This window comes from Verruconis gallopava, assembly GCF_000836295.1.
Source record: "Verruconis gallopava strain CBS 43764 unplaced genomic scaffold supercont1.25, whole genome shotgun sequence".
NCBI lineage: Eukaryota > Fungi > Ascomycota > Dothideomycetes > Venturiales > Sympoventuriaceae > Verruconis > Verruconis gallopava.
In genome coordinates, this window is record NW_015622161.1 from 114,997 (window position 1) to 130,607 (window position 15,611).

The 15,611-nt window shown below is 48.8% G+C and overlaps 8 protein-coding genes across 10 annotated transcripts; 4 read left to right on the plus strand and 4 right to left on the minus strand.

The window, feature by feature from the left end:
- The first annotated feature begins 117 nt into the window (after window positions 1-117).
- On the plus strand, window positions 118-2,363 carry PV09_06857 (gamma-glutamyltransferase). Its single transcript, XM_016360557.1, has 2 exons — window positions 118-261; window positions 320-2,363. Exon 2 carries the CDS (start codon window positions 396-398, stop codon window positions 2,151-2,153), a length of 1,758 nt encoding a protein of 585 aa, XP_016211543.1. The 5' UTR covers window positions 118-261; window positions 320-395; the 3' UTR covers window positions 2,154-2,363.
- PV09_06858 (U6 snRNA-associated Sm-like protein LSm6) lies at window positions 2,195-3,085 on the minus strand. Its single transcript, XM_016360558.1, has 3 exons — window positions 2,759-3,085; window positions 2,592-2,705; window positions 2,195-2,540 (listed from the first exon to the last, which is right to left on the minus strand). Exons 1-3 carry the CDS (start codon window positions 2,859-2,861, stop codon window positions 2,515-2,517), a joined length of 243 nt encoding a protein of 80 aa, XP_016211544.1. The 5' UTR covers window positions 2,862-3,085; the 3' UTR covers window positions 2,195-2,514.
- A 78-nt stretch (window positions 3,086-3,163) lies between these two features.
- Window positions 3,164-6,414, plus strand: PV09_06859 (uncharacterized protein). The gene is made up of 2 exons (XM_016360559.1): window positions 3,164-3,586; window positions 3,640-6,414. Exons 1-2 carry the CDS (start codon window positions 3,247-3,249, stop codon window positions 6,183-6,185), a joined length of 2,886 nt encoding a protein of 961 aa, XP_016211545.1. The 5' UTR covers window positions 3,164-3,246; the 3' UTR covers window positions 6,186-6,414.
- On the minus strand, window positions 6,148-7,816 carry PV09_06860 (formyltetrahydrofolate deformylase). Its single transcript, XM_016360560.1, has 3 exons — window positions 7,322-7,816; window positions 6,633-7,257; window positions 6,148-6,580 (listed from the first exon to the last, which is right to left on the minus strand). Exons 1-3 carry the CDS (start codon window positions 7,603-7,605, stop codon window positions 6,506-6,508), a joined length of 984 nt encoding a protein of 327 aa, XP_016211546.1. The 5' UTR covers window positions 7,606-7,816; the 3' UTR covers window positions 6,148-6,505.
- Window positions 7,817-7,937: 121 nt separating this feature from the next.
- On the minus strand, window positions 7,938-9,609 carry PV09_06861. 2 transcript variants are annotated; one of them, XM_016360562.1, is made up of 4 exons: window positions 9,228-9,609; window positions 9,090-9,124; window positions 8,524-9,039; window positions 7,938-8,472 (listed from the first exon to the last, which is right to left on the minus strand). In XM_016360562.1, the coding sequence occupies exons 1-4, from the start codon at window positions 9,242-9,244 to the stop codon at window positions 8,090-8,092; spliced, it is 951 nt and encodes a 316-aa protein (XP_016211548.1). In that variant the 5' UTR covers window positions 9,245-9,609; the 3' UTR covers window positions 7,938-8,089. The 2 variants fall into 2 exon arrangements, with proteins under 2 accessions (XP_016211548.1, XP_016211547.1); XM_016360561.1 differs by lacking the exon at window positions 9,228-9,609 and having other exon boundaries at window positions 9,090-9,227.
- Window positions 9,610-9,739: 130 nt separating this feature from the next.
- PV09_06862 (40S ribosomal protein S28) lies at window positions 9,740-10,603 on the plus strand. The gene is made up of 3 exons (XM_016360563.1): window positions 9,740-9,886; window positions 9,950-10,045; window positions 10,107-10,603. The coding sequence occupies exons 1-3, from the start codon at window positions 9,844-9,846 to the stop codon at window positions 10,172-10,174; spliced, it is 207 nt and encodes a 68-aa protein (XP_016211549.1). The 5' UTR covers window positions 9,740-9,843; the 3' UTR covers window positions 10,175-10,603.
- Window positions 10,604-11,168: 565 nt separating this feature from the next.
- Window positions 11,169-14,377, plus strand: PV09_06863. Of its 2 annotated transcripts, XM_016360565.1 has the most exons (3): window positions 11,169-11,729; window positions 11,780-12,526; window positions 12,591-14,377. In XM_016360565.1, the coding sequence occupies exons 1-3, from the start codon at window positions 11,236-11,238 to the stop codon at window positions 12,616-12,618; spliced, it is 1,269 nt and encodes a 422-aa protein (XP_016211551.1). In that variant the 5' UTR covers window positions 11,169-11,235; the 3' UTR covers window positions 12,619-14,377. The 2 variants fall into 2 exon arrangements, with proteins under 2 accessions (XP_016211551.1, XP_016211550.1); XM_016360564.1 differs by having other exon boundaries at window positions 11,780-14,377.
- Window positions 13,125-15,279, minus strand: PV09_06864 (adenylosuccinate lyase). The gene is made up of 4 exons (XM_016360566.1): window positions 14,793-15,279; window positions 14,000-14,742; window positions 13,873-13,951; window positions 13,125-13,802 (listed from the first exon to the last, which is right to left on the minus strand). Exons 1-4 carry the CDS (start codon window positions 15,020-15,022, stop codon window positions 13,406-13,408), a joined length of 1,449 nt encoding a protein of 482 aa, XP_016211552.1. The 5' UTR covers window positions 15,023-15,279; the 3' UTR covers window positions 13,125-13,405.
- Window positions 15,280-15,611: the final 332 nt, after the last annotated feature.

Here is a 15,611-nt window from a genome sequence, read left to right on the forward strand (position 1 = left end):
AGAGAGATTGCCCAGAACAGGAAGGTCGAAAGCGGAGAAAGCAATGATGAACAAGAAGCTTCCTCTGAGCTCAACGGGCGAGCCGCTGGTATAAAAGAGGGGTGGTCACGCCCGGCAAGGACGGTGACCACCAGTCCTTTCTTTGCAGTCGTCCCCAAGGTCAAGAAAGCGTTCGTGACCTTGGCGTGCACGAGAACAGAACTCGGAGTCACAGAGCTCCTCTTCTCTCCTCTCGCCCACTAGACGTTCGTTTGTTGCCGAGTTCGTCTGCTCGTATTTTTTGAGACAAGTATCGCGGGTCACGCTGACGTTAGCGCAGGAACACGTCCAATCAACGCCGACATCGGCATCCACACCCGGGTAGCCCTTATCACTGTCGCGATTTATTAATCAAGATGTACGCCTTTTTCGGCGGCTCTTCCTCCCTGCCTCGTCACCCGCGGCCGTCGTCCTCGCCGTCGGTATTGCGCTTTATGGCCCCGCTCCTCGCATATCTCACGTCCCAGCTTGCCCTCTCCTCCCCGGTGTCGTACGGTAACGCTCCAAAGCTCGGGGCCGTCGCGTCTGAGAACAGTCTCTGCAGCAACATCGGCATTGACCTTCTCAAAGCCGGTGGAAATGCCGCGGACGCGCTTGTCGGCACCGTGTTCTGCGTAGGTGTCGTTGGGTGCTACCATTCCGGCATTGGCGGCGGGGGCTTCATGATCGTGCGAGCTCCCAATGGAACGTATCAGAATATCGATTTTCGGGAGACGGCGCCGGCAGCGGCGTTCCAGGATATGTACCAGGGGAATGTAGATGGAAGCATCTACGGTGGCCTAGCGTCGGGCGTGCCTGGTGAGCTGAGAGGATTGCAGTACCTGCATGAGAACTACGGAGTACTGCCCTGGAAGCAAGTTGTGATGCCGGCCGTCAAGGTTGCGAGGTACGGGTGGAGAGTCAATGAGGATCTAGTCAAGTACATGAATTCAGCCATGACAGGGAACGCAGATGGCAGGTTTCTGGTCGATAATCCGACGTGGGCGATTGATTTTGCACCAAACGGGGAGCTTCTGAAGTTGAACGAGACGATCACGAGAAAGCGCTATGCGGATACCCTTGAGACGATTGCGGAGCATGGAGCCGATGCATTCTACAGCGGTCCCATTGCAAACGCGACCATTGCAGCTTTGCGGAAGCAGAATGGCACCATGACGCTGGAGGATATGCAAAATTATACCGTTGCATTGAGAACACCGAGCGTGATCAATTATCGCGGGTATAAATTAACCAGCTGTAGTGCGCCAGCCAGTGGTGTTGTTGCTCTTGCAGTGATGAACATTGTTTCGGGATATGATGACATGGGCGATCCTGCAGCATTAAATATAAGCACACATAGGCTTGATGAGGCTATGCGGTTTGGCTACGGCATGAGAACCAACCTAGGCGATCCTTCCTTTGTCGAGAACCTGGCCGACTATGAAAACGACATGCTGTCCGCTGAAACGGGCAAGTACATTCGATCCAAGATCGGTGACTATTCGCATAATGTGTCTTATTATGACCCAGATGGCATCGAGTCACTGGCGACCCCCGGCACTTCGCATGTCGTGGTTGCCGACAGGTCTGGTATGGCGATTAGCTTGACGACGACTGTGAACCTTCTATTCGGCTCGCATCTCATGGTGCCCGAGACAGGTGTTATCATGAACAACGAGATGAATGACTTCTCGATACCTGGAGTCAGTAATGCCTTCGGTTACAGGCCTTCACCAGCAAATTACATCAAACCGGGCAAGCGGCCGCTGAGCTCGATCTCACCAACAATTGTGGAGTACCCAGACGGCGGTTTGTACTTTGTTGTTGGTGCAGCCGGAGGCTCACGCATCACTACCGCAACGATACAAAACCTTTGGCACGTCCTTGACCAGAATATGACTTCTCCCGAAGCGTTGGCCGAGCCGAGGCTGCATGACCAGCTAATTCCTGACACTGTTTCATTCGAGTATGCTTACAACAATGCGACAGTCCAGTTTATGAAAGACCACGGTCATAATGTGAGTTGGGTGGCCCCGGGAGCAAGTACGGCCCAAGCTCTGCGGTTATTGCCAAACGGTACGTTTGAGGCCGCGGGAGAGCCGCGACAGCTGAACTCCGGTGGATACGCCATCTGAGACTTTGGCTTTGGGACGACCAATTGTGAAATACTTTGTGCATAGCAATGGTGTCAAGAATAGAGGGACATATGAAGATAATGTATAGAGAGATGAGCTGCTGCAACGACTGATGTGACATGGTCGACAATTTGGATCGGTTAGGTAGAAAATCCTATATTTATGATATGACATCCCTAAAATTGAAGCATCCCATCATTCTGGAGTCCATATCTCTATGTTCTCAGTGTCGGCTGGTCATATCGTAAAGACTCACGAAGCTTCAGATAGAACTCTCTTGTGCATCTTGTAAGCTTCCTTCAATATTATGATCTTTTTGAGCCACTTCAAATCAGATTCCGAGAGATAGGTCCCTGAAGTCTTACGAGTCGGCTGAGATGTACATTACTATCTTCTTAGCGGCAGTTTTTTTGCGGCGCAAGGGCGAAAATTTCATACCGTTGTTGCCGCGAATGAAGGCATCGCCATACGTCCGCGAAAGCTGACCATTGACGTATTCTTTGGTTTGCTCAAGCGCAATGTTCATGTATCCATCAACCGATTGCAATTCTCCTGCAAAGCGGATTAGCCGCCTCGCTCAGCAGTAAACCGTTGACGTAACCTACCCTTGTAGACAAGACCGGAATTCAGCTTCACCGTGACGGGAGCCCCGATGATTGCGCTGAGGAAGCCGGAAGGATCACGAGCCTCGTTCTCGCCGTTCTCCATGTCTGTGTTTGGTGAGCGATGTTAGAGGAGTAACTAGTTGAGGAGGAAGGAGCAGGAGGAGCAGAAATTGAAGGATGACCTTGATGGGGCTTTCCGCAACCACGACAGATTCGGTTTCCCACTACAACCAGAAAAGGCTAATCTCTATATCGTGTCTAGATGATTCAGACAGATATTACACATTCCCAACGTAAAGGCTTCCGCTTGCAAAAAGGACATATCGGAGCTTTGAAACTGCTAAACACGTGACTGGGTTTGACTTTCGCGTTTTGTGGCTTGAGTCCCCCTATCAGCGACAATCTTAAATTCGGGGCTTTCAAAACATATACAAGGCTTCGCGTCCCCAACATGTTCCTTGTTCCCAAGAAGCGCGCTCACCTCGTAGATGGCTGTAACAGCCATGGCGCCAAATTCAAGAAAACGAGCAGTGCCCATCATCGACCTCACTGGCGACTCCGATTACGACTTTGATATTCAGCGGCGACCATCAAAACACTTGAGAGAGAATACGGGAAGCTTTCCGTCAAGCCAGACTTCGTATTCCAGCGGCTCCTCGTCCGCCAGCTTTGGATTCTCTCAAACTCATTCTCAGTTTAGTCAAGGCCAACTTGAACTACCAGCACGAAGTCAAGCAAGCCAGTTCCGCCAGGATGAGGACGGAGGGAATGAGCTGGTCGACGAGGATGACGCGCGTTACGAGGATGTGGACCGATATGTTCTCTACGGTGACTCCATTCTCCTGCATAATTCGAAGCATTTTAAACTGATGCGAACCCAGGAGTCCTCAACACGAAAATTGTCGGCGTGAGATATTATTCCGGGTACATTTCAATGCACGAAATGGTGTGCCTTTTTCGCGAGCCTCACAACCCGTATGACAATAATGCTATCCAAGCAAAAAACGTGCGGGGCATTCAAATTGGACATATCCCTCGTACAATTGCCGCAAAGCTGGCACCTTTCATGGATGACATGTCGCTGATTGTCGAAGGCCAGACCACGGGCTTCAAAGACGTGTATGACTGTCCAATCCAGTTAAGACTATACGGTACCTACGACCCTGTTGAACGTGCCAATCTCAAGGCGCGTATGAAGGCGTACAAGCTGCCATTAACAGAGTTGAATCAACGAGAGCGAGAAGAGAATGCACGCATTTTAGCGCAGCAGAAAAGAGAGAAGGAATTGCAAAAAATGCTCAAGGCAGCGAATAAAGGCCCATACAGTGTGGCGAACGGTCTGCGTGGTGATGAGCATATGCTTGTCAGTGAGTCCGCCAGAAGCTCCAGTGACGGAGCTGGACTTGCGCTGGAGCATATCAAGGATCAAAGCATCAGGTTCAGTCCAAGGAATGTGGAGGAAATGGTCGAACGTTTTGGGTTGAAGGAAGAGCATCTTGCAAATATGGACGTCGAATCACAGCCTTTGTCAATCAAAACGCGGATGTTACCATATCAATTGCAAGGCCTCAAATGGCTGCTACAGAAGGAGAGTCCGGAGCTACCGACAAAAGGCTCTACAAAGATCCGTCAGCTATGGCAGAGACATAATCGTGATCCGAACTTGTTCACCCATTTGGCCACAGCGTTTTCAACAGGAGACCCATGTCTAGCTTCTGGAGGCATACTTGCAGATGACATGGGTCTTGGCAAGACGGTGCAAATGATCGCCTTGATAATGGCAGATCGCACCAGGTCTAAGGGGCCTCATGGAGCTACACTCATTGTAGCCCCGCTCTCGGTAATGAGCAATTGGAGCGGCCAGATTGAGCACCACGTCAAACCCGAGCATACCTTAAGGGTGACGACGTATCATGGAACAAGGAAGATCGATCTCAATGCAAAGTCCATCGCAGAATATGACGTTGTAATCACAACGTACGATACATTGATGTCTGAGTATTGGAATGGCAACAAGAAGCCTGCTCCTGTTCCTCGGCAGACCGGTTTGTTCTCGATCAACTGGCGGAGAATTATCCTTGACGAAGGACACGCGATTCGTAATCCCTCTACAAAGAAAGCAGTAGCGGCGTGCGACCTGCGGGCCCAATCACGATGGGTTCTAACAGGAACCCCTATCATTAATAGCCTCAAGGATTTGTATAGTCTGGTCAAATTTCTCCGTCTCTCCGGAGGCTTAGAGAGCTACGATTTGTTCAACCGTGCTCTGATTCGACCTATTCAAGCCGGCTCTGACTCGGGAAGCAGGCTCTTGCAGATTTTGATGCAAGACATCACGCTACGTCGAAAGAAAAACATGAAGTTCGTGGACCTTAAACTACCCGAAATTTCAGAATATATCCACAAGATCGATTTCCTGCCGCATGAAAAAGAGAAATATGAAGCACTTGAAAAGGAAGCTAAAGGCACATTAGATAGCTACCAAGCACGGCGGAATATGTCCAGTGCTGAGGCACTCAAGGCGTACCGCAATTTACTGGAGATCCTGCTCCGCCTACGTCAAGTCTGCAATCACTGGAAACTGTGCGGCACGCGACGATTCGAACACTTACTAAGTCAAGGACCTGTCCTTGAGTTGACACCCGAGAACAAAAAGGCCTTGCAGGATATGCTCCAGCTGTCCATCGAGACTCAAGAAGAGTGCCCGATTTGTTATGACGTGCTTAAAGATCCTGTTATCACGGTGTGCACGCATCCTTTCTGTTATGCATGCATTGAGAAAGTTATCAACTTGCAACACAAATGTCCTATGTGCCGTGCCGACCTTGATGGCACAGAGAAGCTTCTTCGACCAGCGATTGAAGCTGGAAGTATTTCATCAATTGATGAGAACGAAAGTAGCAGCAAGATCGAGGCACTTTTACATATTTTGAAAGCCAGTGCGAAGAACTCTGGTACGAAAACCATCGTGTTTAGTCAGTGGACTTCGTTTCTAGACGTCCTTCAGGTGCAGTTGACGAAGCATAACTTTCAATTCACTCGCATCGACGGCTCGATGCCGCCACTTGCTCGTGATGCAGCCATGGAAGCCCTTTCCACCCGGCCTGATTGCACAATCATGCTGGCTTCATTGGCTGTGTGCAGCACTGGCTTGAATTTGGTTGCGGCCAACCAGGTCATCCTCGCCGACAGCTGGTGGGCTCCAGCAATTGAAGATCAGGCAGTAGATCGTGTGCATCGGCTTGGACAGACAAAGCCAACCACAGTATTCAGGTTGGTCATTAAGGGTACTTTTGAAGAAAGAGTGTTAGAGATACAGGAGGAGAAGAGAAAGTTGATGCAGCTTGCTTTTGCGGAAAAGGGAGATAAGAGAGGGAAAAGGGGAGATACTGGGACAGTCGCACAGATTGCAAGACTTCTCCGTTGACAAAATAATCTGTAGGGCTACTCGTGTGCAATATGATCTTGCAGCATTCAAACACGCGGACTACAAGGTAGGTGGTTTTTTATATACGACTCTGCGGAAGGCGATGTCGGCGTTGACGCGGTGTCGTCGTAAATAATACCCTTAGTAGAGCCTGCTACATTGGTCTAGTGGTGGACAATGAAAGATATTTTGATTTTCCGTTCGTGGGAGGGTTGCTCAGACGTGAATTCATAAACACGTGAAGCCATAATGCAGCTTGCTCATTCTGACATAGGCTTGGGATAACTATGCCTGAAGAAACCGATGACTGTGTCCCATCACTAGAAAACAACAGTCTTCGCGCCATTCAAAAATACTCTGTTCTCGCTCCACCACTTGACAGCTGCGGCAAGCACCTGGACCCGTGGTCAGCGAATTCAATTTTTCCAATTTTGAGAGTTGTCTTACCTGGCTTTCTACATTACTACCTTCCTCGACCAGTTCCTTCGGTCCCATGCTGTGATCCACTCGTGCAATTCGTTGCTCAATGATTGGACCTTCGTCCAAGTCTGCAGTAACAAAATGTGCTGTCGCACCAATAATCTTCACGCCTCTTTCGTAGGCTTGATGATATGGTTTTGCGCCTTTAAACGAGGGTAGGAAAGAGTGGTGGATATTGATGATCTTTCCGCTCATGGCCGAGCACAGATCGGGAGAGAGAACCTGCATATATCGAGCCAACACAACAAGATCTATGTTATTCTCCTTGATCAGGCTCAGGACCTGCGCTTCCTGCTCAGCCTTTGTGTCCTTGGTTACGGGCAAATGATGGAAAGGGATTGAGTAGCTCTGGGCCAGATCTTTGAAATCTGGGTGGTTAGAGATGATCAACGGAATTTCAATCTGCAATTGGCCTGTCCTTGTTCGAAAGAGAAGATCGTTGAGGCAGTGTCCGATCTTAGAACACATTATGAGAACCCTGGGCTTTTTGGACACCGGACGTAACTGATAGTCCATCTTCATTTCAGCAGCAAGGTTGTCCATGTCTGACTTGACGCCGGATGTGTTCTCTGCATATCCAAAATGTACACGCCTGTTCGAATCTTTAACACTTTGTCCTGCGAGCGTCAAATCACGAAGTGCCCTGAGGTACATACATGAAAAATTTTGACGACGAGCTGTCGGAAAATTGCTGCAGATCCAAAATTGTCATATCGTGCTTTGCCAAAAGCCCGGTAACAGCGTACACAATGCCTGTCCTATCTGGACAGGACAGTGTGAGGTAGTGGTCGTCCTTGCCCATGTCGAAGTTAGATGATGAATAACGCCTTGCAGACGAGGCGAATACGCGATTCAGATAAGACGGAAGTCGAATAGACGAACAACGATAGCCTGTCGGATTTGAAAAGATTGGCCTCAGTAGCTTTACTTGAAAGGCCATGTAGAGTGGCACTTTGATGTTTTGTGCAGCGCTCGTGTTGTGCTTGGAAGCTCGCCAAAAAGTTGCATCGGGAAACCTTAAAATACGCAACTAAGCGGGTCTAGCCTTCATTGCACATGGAACCACCAGCTTTGCTCGAATCTGTTTCCTGGATGCATGCTGAGGTTAGAACATACCTCATCTCACTTTCAGCTTTTCAGAAATGGCTAGGTTGAACCACAATCTCGAACAAGCTTGTCGAGAAGGAAGTGAAAAATGGTCGTGGATCATGTGACATAGCTTTCTAATCGACCATACGATCAATGTGTTGAATTAAAAATGGGAGTCAATGATGGCGCGGAGGAATTCATTAAAGTCTATTGCAAGTCACAATTCACTGAGATGCATATTCATATGTTTTTTTTTGGCGCAGATTACAAGATCTGCATGCAGCTGCAAAGCCACCAATTGCGTGTAATCTCTATTACCCGGCCTGCGCCTATGCCTACGAGTTTCTCGTCCGCGTATTTTCTAGTTTCGTAACAAGGATATCTTCAGCTCCAGCAGCCTCCAATGCATCCATCGTGTCTGCGATCTTGCTATTCTCCACCATTACGTTGATGGCCACCCAGTCTTCCTGCTCCAGGCTTGTCACCGTTGGAGCCCGTTTGCCAGGTGTGATGGCCTTGACTTCATCCAATTTAGCACGCGGGATGTTGTATGTGCAGAGAACCCATTTCTGCGCTGTGATAACACCACGTATTCTTGAGGCAATCAACTCGATGAGTTTATTGTCTGAAGGATGCTTGGATTTGATAAGGACGGCTGTTGATTCGACAACAGTTGAGATTGCTTTGAGACCGGCTACACGCATAGTTTCTCCGGATTCTGCGTCATAGTTAGAAGGCGAATATGGACAAAAATTTATTTTAAACTGACCGACGAGGTCGACAATGCCATCGGCCACACCTAAAGCGCAGGCAGCTTCTACACTACCACCAACGTACTTGATCTTCGTTTTCGATGGCTTAGAGATTGCGCCATTTGTCTCCCCTCCAGACTCTTTTGACTCCAGATCTGCAAAATACTTTTCTGACAGGTTTGTGAAGCTGGTGACAATGTTCTTCCCTACCAATTCTTCTGGCTTCGAGATGGGCCCCTTCTCGGGCACCTGAACCTGAAGCTTGCATCTGCCAAACCCTAGGTCCATGACTTCTTCCACACCTGTTGTCTCTGTAGGGGGGTTGGCGCAATCATGCTCAGCCACCTGGTCTCGGCCTGTTATTCCAAGATCAACTCGACCTTCACCTACGAATGTGGGAATGTCTGCAGCGGGCAGAAACACCAGTGCCAGTGGGAAATTCTTGACAAGTGCAATGTCAAGTCGGGAATGACGATGGAACTGTATATCGGCACCCTTCAGAAGCTCAAGGCATGGTGGGTGAAGACGACCCTCTGGGCATGCGTTATTTTGAGTCATTGTGGTGGCTTTGGCTGACACTCACTCTTTGGTACTGCGAACAATAACCGATCACTCAAACTGTCACCTAAAGTGTCAGTCAGAGCCGGCAAGTCGCGAGAAGATTTTCGGTCATGTAATATGCCCATCTTGGAGAAGTTGAAAAGCAAAGGGCGAGACCCACGAATTCACAAGATCCATACTGATGGGTGCGGTAGTTTTACTCTAGCCCAGCGCCCGCGGCTCACGCGCGCGTGGAAGTAAGTGCACAGTAGAAAAGTTGTTATAGACTTCTCTGTGGGACAACAAGGATTGAGCGACGCTGGACTGGTTTGAGATGGTGCGTGGTCCACTTAGAGGCTCAGAGACGTGAGCTTATGCGGCCGCAATCGCACAACCCAATAGCTTCCAACACGTGTGGATGAGGCTGGATCTGCTGTGTTGAGAAGACTGACAGCGAGTACGTACGAGCAAGGATGGACGCAATTGACGAGATCAACACTCAATTAGTCAAAATTTGTCCCTCGCCGGTCAATAAGCAAGCCGAATTAGAGCGTAGGAAGGAAGGTTCAAGGTATTAAAAAATGAATCATACAGCCCCGATGGTGGAACTTTGTGATGCGCCGATATCGGCACAACCTGCTCTGCTTCCACTCAGGGCAAGTTTTGGCGACTTGGCATTTTCGCACCACGCACATTTTCAGTGACGACGGCCTTCTGAAGATTTATTCGCAAAACAAAGCGACACCTACATTACGCGAGCACTCAACACACAGAACTTCCTTTACATATCCGCAGTCATGGATACCGCCAAGCAGCCCATCAAGCTCGTCAAGGTCACCCGTATGTTACTGCGACAACGTGTAGAGTCTTATTGTGTCTCGGAAGGTGTTAACGTTGGCGTAGGCGTCCTCGGTCGTACCGGCTCTCGTGGTGGTGTTACCCAGGTGCGCGTTGAATTTATGGACGACACCACCCGTTCCATTATCCGCAACGTAAAGGGTACGAAGACTTTGCTTAGAGATCCGCTTTATGGCCCCTCTCGGCTAATATTCTTATTCAGGCCCAGTCCGCGAGAACGATATCCTCTGCTTGCTCGAGTCTGAACGTGAGGCCCGAAGATTGAGATAAGCGTTTGAAAGGAGTGTTGCGTGGAGCTTACAAGTTGTGGATCGTCTACGGAGCAGGACATGTCTCATACCAATAAATTTCGGGCGAGATATGGCAACTAAGCATTTTCATGGCAATGTGCTAGGATGGGCGACGAGTCACTTATCTTGTACTTGATCATAAGTTAGGCGTACGGACAACAAATCTGGAAATGGACCTTGTAAAGGTCGATTATGCGTAACCTCTTCGTCCCGACGAGGGTCTCGAATCTGCCGAACATAGTGACGTTAGCTATTTATTCGAGACACGCTTAATTTTTGATTGCAAAATCTCCGCATTTCTTCTCAGTTGACCCTCTTGCTGGATTTAGATGCTGCATTTTCGGATCGCCAATTCAATCGATGGGTTCGATGCCTTACACGGCAAATTTTCTATTCATGCCTTGCTTTCCATCCTCCACATACGCTGGCAACGACGTCGATCTTGTCCATGTTGGTTCTCTTGCACCGTTGTCAACCTCCACTCGTGATCTTCCTTTTACCCTTTGGTGGGTTCAAAAGGATCCATGCCGCCGAGCTGATGAATTCATTGGTCAAAGGGGGTCAAAATATGATTTCTAGATGGATTTTGTATGGCAAAGCTTGTCTTAGACGTAGTTGATGAACGACTAGAGTATGCAAATAATGACTTCGAAACCCAAAGAGCAACTGAATTTGAAGGTAGCTTCCGCAGATCCACGGATCCGTTTTGTACTTTGCCGGAAGAAGGTAACATATAGTGTTATGGCAATGAATCTGAATCGTTAATCGTCGTGACCCTTATCCAGCACATTCAACCACGGCAAAAGCCAATGTGACAGCGTCGAACTCGATCAGGATATCTTGGGGAACTGGGCACGTGGTAGGCTGAAGATTAGTAATATCTTGACGACAAACGCCAGCCACCCCACGCGCATCGCGCTAGTGTCGCGTGCTCTGGAAGCTCAGGTCGCGTCGAGCCAACATAATAAATTCAACTTACGACTATTTGAACATACCGCTCCGAACATGACCTTCTAGGTGCCGCTCATATTCTGTTTTATAATGTCGAAGCAGTCCTCGTCACAAAGCAGCAGCCGCAAACGTGCGCGGCCTTCCGTTCTGGTCGAGGATAACACCCCAAGTGATCCAGCGGTCTTCTCAAGCGATCCTGCCGAACCAGGCGCGGAAAATTATTTTGCACCAAGGAGAAAGAAGCAATACAAGGGTACGTGGTGGCAAAATGGTGAAAAGCAAAGGCAGAGGAAGGCTTTTCAGAGGAATCTTGACAGCGGCATCTTTATGGGCAGCGATAGCTCGTTGGAAAGCATAGACTCTGAGGATGTTGAAGATCCCAAGAGCAATAACTTTATCCCGGATGAGCCATTTGAAGGCATGGGAACGTGGCGAAGGCCAGCAGCGAACTCTCTTTGTCGACCAGTGCATATCTCAGAGCCTGCCGTTGTGATTGAAGCAAGACAGAGGATTGCCTCGTTCGCTGAAAACGGGGAAAATGTTTTTGCGAAGGATGACGCTTTAAGAGATAGCATTGATCTTGCGTACGTGGATAGCAATTGTGTCCAGGAATTATCACTAACAAATCATTCAGTAACCTGGGATTACCTTACTTAACAGACGATATGTTAATACCAATGCAGCAGATGGTTCGACAACCACTATGGAAAGGAAATTATGATTGCGGGCGTCCGAGTCGTCAAGAATATGGCAACGAGGAAGATGAGTCTTTGAGTATCTATTCGCTAGACAGCGAGAAAGATCTGGCCGAGTTCGACGAGACGTTTGATTTGATGCTAGACAATAACGCCCTGTCGGACCTACCGCCGAGGCTCTTCACACTTTCTGGACTCAGGCGACTAAGACTGCTCAACAACAATCTGACAGCTCTTTCACCGAACGTGTCCCGTTTGAAAAACCTGCAACAATTGGACGTAGCGGGAAATCGCTTACGTTGGCTACCAGGCGAGATTTTAGATCGAATTCACTTATCTGAATCGGGCAGGCCTGCGCTGCTTGTTGATGCAAGGCAAAACCCTTTGCTCCAGCCATTCTCGTATGTTGGTTTTCGGCGTCTGGTCAACGATATCGATGGATCTCAGTCGCAGGATTGTTCAGTCATACCACAAAGCATTGCAGAACTGAAGAACCGTATCCATCGTTTGCAACAACTGAGGCCAAGCGCTCGTTTGACCGATGATGTTTGGAATGTCCAATTTGAACAAAGGTCTTGGCTGCTAAGACTATACGAACACTGTCTCCAACGGCCAGAATTGATTTGGAGCCATACTCGAAGCGTGGATGACCTTTTGGAGGAAGAACGGCAAGAGATTGCTAGAAGGTGGGGTTCGAAATTGCAAGAATCCTCGACCACAGCTAATGCGACCTCTCTTGCTTTCGACCAGATGCGTTTGGAAACGATTCCGGTCATGAGTCGTGAGACCATCTTCATGGCAGCGACGCCGGTCTACTACCTTGACATTTCGGGGTCACCCCTCGATCGTAAGGTAATCCTGCCGACTGAATTACCAAATGATCAGATGGTAATGTCTGCCCGGCTACTGGAACCGATGGCCTCTTTCTGCGTGGCGTCAGGGGAAAGGGCTAGTTGCCATTCATCTGATCTAGCCAAAAATCCACTGTCGCGAATATTTAAGCAGTCTCGTGTCCATTCCCTGTTCTCATTGTCCCTGTCATCCGCTGCTTCAGTCCCTGATCTCAACCACCTTCCAGCTCTACTTCCAGAGGACGCCCCGGATTCCGTTCGACATGGCCTTCAACATGCGATCCTCTCTCGTAAAGAAGGGGGTCGAACATGCCCCGAATGTCGACGAGCATATATAGTACCGAGGGCCGTGTGGCTTGAGTACCATGTTCTCTATCATACCTTTGTTCAGCACGAGTCAATCGAGTTCACATTGCAAGATCTATTTGTGCCGTTCGTTCGGACTGTCTGCAGTTGGGGCTGTGCTCCAAACTTCAAATTTGCAGACGATCAATTAATGAGAAATACTTCTCAACATGAGTAGTACATTGAGGTGGAGAGGACAATTGAAAGTGGCGATCCTTTTCCTGGGATTTTTAAGGCATTGAAAATCGTAAACCATGCTTTATTACAACAGCGTTATCTCAAGGAAAAGGGATTATCCCTTTGTCCGTCCCGGCTCGCTTCCAGCCGCTTATCCGGTAAAACGGAGGTCTAACTGCCATTTACGCGCACCTACACGCTCAACTCGGCGGCGTCAGTGCCAATCTTATCCTTGTACTTCTCCAGCGCGGGCTCGACCTCTGTCTTCAAGAACTTGGTCACTTGCTGTGGTGCCCTGCCGATAAATGTTTTCGCGTCAAGCAGCTCATCCAAACGACCCACCACGGGCTCGAAAAACTTCGTACGTTTTATCCTGTCAATCAAATCATTGGCACGACCATGTTGCTTCACTTCCGCGGCGGCCTCGTGGGAGAGTACGCGAATTTCCTCATGAGCATCCTGGCGTGATAGGCCAGCGGCTACACAGGCCATGATAATGTTCTCGGTAGCCATGAATGGAAGCTCTTCATTGATGTGCTTCTGGATAATGGCGGGGTAGACAACAAGACCAGAGAAGATATTGTTCATTCTAGAGATGGTGGTTAGCAAACTCCCCGTTTAGGTCTGATCTTCTTTTATGAGCCATGCTCTGCACTCACAATATCAGGCATGCATCAGCGCATAGGAAGGATTGAGGAATTGACAAGCGACGGTTGGCGCTGTCGTCCAGTGTTCGCTCTACCCGAAAGTATCAGCAAGCTCTCTACAGTAACTAAGAGGACTTACCAAACCACTGTGCGCGGTATGTGTCATTTGCGTTTTTGGGCTCATTTTGCAAGTATCTTCCCAATGAACACAGTCTCTCACTTCGCATTGGATTTCGCTTGTATGCCATGGCGCTGCTACCAATCTGGTCCTTTTCAAATGGTTCCTCGAGTTCCTTCCCATGTGCGAGCAGCCTGATATCGACTCCTATCCGTTCCGAAGTTGCACCAAGACCGCCTAGAGCTCCGAGCACGTCTAGGTCGACCTTTCGGGGATAGGTTTGCGACGAAATGATGTATGCCGACTTGAAGCCTGCCTTCTCCGTAACAAGCTCGTCCAACCTCTCCACCTTTTCGTGATCGCCGTCGAAGATTTGCAGGAAGGATGCTTGAGTACCTGTTGTGCCTTTGACGCCACGGAATCTTAGATCATCCCTGGCACGCTCGAGATTTCGCAGGTCCATGAGAAGGTCCTGCAACCAGAGGCAAGCGCGCTTTCCTACGGTGACGAGTTGAGCAGGTTGGGCATGAGTGTATCCAAGGCATGGTAGATCCTTGTATTTGTCTGCAAAATGTGATAATTTCGAAATGGCCGTGGCTAGTTTTGGCAGCAGAATATCAAGCCCCTGTCGTAGCAGGAGGAGATCACCATTGTCGGTCACGTAGCAGCTTGTAGCTCCCCAGTGTATGATTCCTGCTGCATCTGGTGCCACTTGGCCGTAGCCCCAAACATGTGCCATGACATCGTGGCGACGTTTCTTTTCTCTGAGGAAAATTTTAGCAATCAGCGCGTCAGCCGACAACGAAGCTCATACTCTTCCGCAATGCCCGCGAATTCGTCATCTTGGATAGTCACGTGCTCTTCAAGTTGCTTGATTGCTTCATCAGTGATTCCTGGCAGTCCAAGCTCTTTCTCTGATTGCGCAAGCCATAGCCACAACTTTCTCCAGGTGCTAAATCTCGTTCTCGGCGACCAGAGCGCCTTCATCTCTGGCGAGGCATAGCGCGAATTTAGCGGTGTCTGGAATGTATCGTTCGCCGACATCCTGTATGCAATTATTTGCTCAAAGTGATAATGACTGACTGAAAGAAAGCTATGCACTTGATCTTGATTAACTTTCTCGAAAATATCATTCAACCTTCAAACTTTTTGGACGTCCGTCTCCGAAATCGGCCGAACGCAGTCTTGTTTCTTGCCCGACTCCGAAGAAAAGGGTGATGTCTTTCACATTTGTTTCGCAATTGACTATTGATATCGTCCTTTGGAGTACCGATTATAGCTTTGACAAGAATGAAGCAAGCTAGACAATAGGTACATGTTCTTGGGAGCAGCAGTGACTAGAATATATATCACGCTTAAATCAGGACTATCAATTCATTGTCGAACAGGTTTGCTACGCGTGCTAAAAATCAAGAGAAAAAAAAAAAAACCCTCTCCTCACGGTCCTTCTTTTTGTCCATCATTCAATTTCATGGATATTGTGTCTTAACGACGGGAACTGCGATCACCACTGAAACCATGAAGGATTTCGTACGAACCCGAAGTTTTCGGCCCTTTGGCCGGGTCAAGTTAGATTTTGCTCGTGAAAAATCCTTCTTACAACAAATTTCTGAAAATAGGCCAAGTCAAAGTA